A 3,161-nucleotide genomic window follows, 5' to 3' on the forward strand; every position below is an offset into this window, starting at 1 on the left:
GTGTGTGTATGTATATATATATACACGCACACACACAAATATATATATTATGTGTGTGTATGTATATATATATACACACATACATATATATAATATATATCTGTGTTCGCGTGTGTGTATGTGTGTGTGTGTGTGTGTATGCATTTTCGGTGACGTCTTTTATAGCAGCATCGCCATTGGCACTACCAGTGACCAGTTAATATTCGTTAGACTCAAGAGAAGGAGCACTAAATATTACATAATGTGACAATACAACCTGGTAGCGAGCCGTTTCTACGCGTGCATGTGTGCGTGAGTTTGCATCCAGTAACAAAAGTTTCTGCCACAAAAACAAGCTGAAATTCCAGTCAGTCATGTCAAATCGTCAGCGACCAAACAGCCGCGCCCACTTGTCTCATTTCGATACAAAACAATTCACTTTGAGAATTGCTTTCTTTGGGCATTGAAGAATTGTGTTTCATAATTTCTGAGACTATAAATACAGCTGCTTGCTGCCTTTACGCCTCTGATAATAAATATCTAGAGATGCAGGTCAAGCCACCGATAGATTCTACGTAGTCAAGCAACCCACTAGAAATAGTAACCAACATCCCTACAGGTTGCATCCTACCATTTCAAGATATAAAACAGAAACGAACTAAGGGAATATGTCAGTGATGCTTATATTAGAGGACGCTTAACAGACTAAGAGGTCACGGTTGGAATACATTTGACCCTAGAACAGCTCATTGAAACCACGTAACACCTTGGGCAAGGTGTTGTGTGTGTGTGTGTGTGTGTGTGTGTGTGTGTGTGTGTGTGTGTGCGTTTGCCCACTACACCACCGCTTGACAACCGGTGTAGATTTGGTTACGTCCCTGTAACTTAGTTGTTCGGCATAAGAACCGATAGTGTAAATGCCAACTTGTTCTGTTCGACAAAATCCTTCAAAAATGCCCCATCATGGCCGCAGTCGAATGATTAAAAGAAGTAAAAGATAAGAAGAAAATGCTTTATTTTTATTTATATATTTATTTATTTGCAGAACAAAGCCTCCATTCCGAAACTGGTTTGTCTCCCAAAAATCCATAAATGTCGAAGAAAGAAAAAGAAGAAAAAGCAGGATAAATGTAAGTTAATCCATGTTTGCTTCCTTCCTATTCTTTCACATTTCATCTTCACGATATTGCCACAAGGCAAACAGAAACTATAAGAAGCTCTCTCTCTCGGCGGCTTTGCTTCAATCCAATGGCTACAACTCACAACAGAAGAAATAATTCATTTCTTTTAATTGTTACATTTTTTCTTTCTTCAATTTCTTTTATCTTTTACTGGTTTCAGTCATTAGACTGCGGTCATGCTGGGGCACCACATTGTAAGGCTCAGTCGAATACATTGACACCAGGACTTTTCTTTTAAAGTCTCGTTCTAACCACACAACCACATCTGCGCCTTAATTTTTTATTAATTAATTCATTTTCTTTTATTTCAGATTCCGCAAATTTGAATTCTCCCCCTCTTAGTTTAGGCCTCTTCGATGAGTGTGAAGATGAAGACGAATACAAATTCTGGGAGCATCTACGAGATTGCACCGTAGGTACAAAGGTGAGGACGGGTTTGTCAAAGTCGAAAATGGCTAAAATACTGCAGAGGTTCCGCCTCAAATGTGTTTTCGGATTTTTGATGTGTAATTCGATCTGGATGATCATCCTTGGATACGTCTTCACAAACATTGCAACCGAAAAGTCTAAGTTAAATTTATTTGGCATAGTCAATACGTCTCTATTCGGGATTTCGCTCATCGTTCAGCTGACTGGATTGACAGTACATCGAACCCAAGACACTATCGAACGTTTTATCCGCAAATCGAACAGACACTCGAAGCGCCCCGAATGGATAATTACAAAAGACGATAAACTAGATGCTGTAAGTAACAGAAGTGAAAAATAAATCAAAGAAAACAAAAACATAGACAGAAAACAAATAAAAGAAAAAATAGCATAAAATTATTAAATAAATAAAATAACACTTCTAAAACGAGGTAGCAACGAGGTAGCAACGTCCATTTCGGTGCAATCTCCGAACATTTCGCTCGATCACATCAACCTTATTATTCGTTCCAGTCAGGTATTTATTTTAGAGATCTTTATTTGTTGGAAGACCAAATAAGGTATTTTAAAACGGTACCAGTTATTACAAGGGGAACTTATGACTGCGAAACCAAATTTGTAAGCACATTCTCGCATGCTTCCTTCAATTTTCATGCAAACACATAAATTATACAAATTCTGTTATTCTTTTATACGTTTTAGCGATGCAGTTGCGATCATGCTGGAGCACCATCGTAAATTTGTACTCTTTCCACAGACCTCTTCTATGGCGGGTTTCTACTGGGATGGGTGGGATTTCATATTAACTTTTGCATGTGTTTTTTTACCTGGTGGCTGGATCATTAGGTGCATGATGGAGTTTGATACCACTGCCCTCGTCTATACTTCCTGCCGGGACCGTTGGCTCGTCTGGTAACAAGGATAAGAGAATGTCCAATTCCTTTTTCGAGTCATCCACATCCACATTGTATAGGTGTCTTATATAGTCTAACGTCTGTCATGTTTAGAGTAAACGAGAGTTCGAGTGTCACAAGCAGCTTTTGACTTTCTCAATTCAAGGGTTTTAAACCAATATTTACAAGCTATCATCTATAGCTCTATCTACTTTGAGTTCCACCATGTTCCTGCCTATATACTTTTGTGAAAAACAAGTTGACACACGCAATTTCTAAGGGCTTAAATACCTGAATTGTACCTTTAACCTTTACATTATCAAAGCAAAAGGATTAAATCCAATGATAAAAAAACTGTCACGCTTTGGGCCTACTTAACAAAAGAGAAACACCTACAACCTTGTTTACAAAGCTCTACATGCATTCATAAATTCTAAATAATTACATAACCCCAAAGTTAATCAAAATTTCTCCAAAACACCTCTCCTTAACAATAAGTTCTAAAAACCAAATTACCACTCCTCTCAAATGCACAGATATGTGATTCCATATAAGTATTTATATGTGTGTATAAATATTAGTGTATATGAATATTTGTAAACGTGTGTATGTGTGTGTATATACATATGTGTAGGAATGTAAGTATAAGTATGTATATGTGTGTGTGTGTACGTGTGTG

General features: G+C 37.4%; 1 protein-coding gene across 1 annotated transcript in view; it reads left to right on the forward strand.

Moving 5' to 3' along the window:
* LOC106880902 (chitin synthase chs-2-like) overlaps window positions 1–2,622 on the forward strand; it is a gene marked incomplete at its 5' end in the record, with an annotated part of 18,478 nt that extends 15,856 nt beyond the window's left edge. The window contains 2 exons of the mRNA XM_052978283.1: window positions 1,025–1,109; window positions 1,472–2,622. Coding sequence (XP_052834243.1) covers window positions 1,025–1,109; window positions 1,472–1,929 — 543 coding nt within the window. The remainder of the gene's footprint in view (window positions 1–1,024; window positions 1,110–1,471) is intronic.
* Between the last annotated feature and the right edge of the window lie 539 nt (window positions 2,623–3,161).

This window comes from Octopus bimaculoides, unplaced genomic scaffold, assembly GCF_001194135.2.
Source record: "Octopus bimaculoides isolate UCB-OBI-ISO-001 unplaced genomic scaffold, ASM119413v2 Scaffold_139088, whole genome shotgun sequence".
Taxonomy (NCBI): domain Eukaryota; kingdom Metazoa; phylum Mollusca; class Cephalopoda; order Octopoda; family Octopodidae; genus Octopus; species Octopus bimaculoides.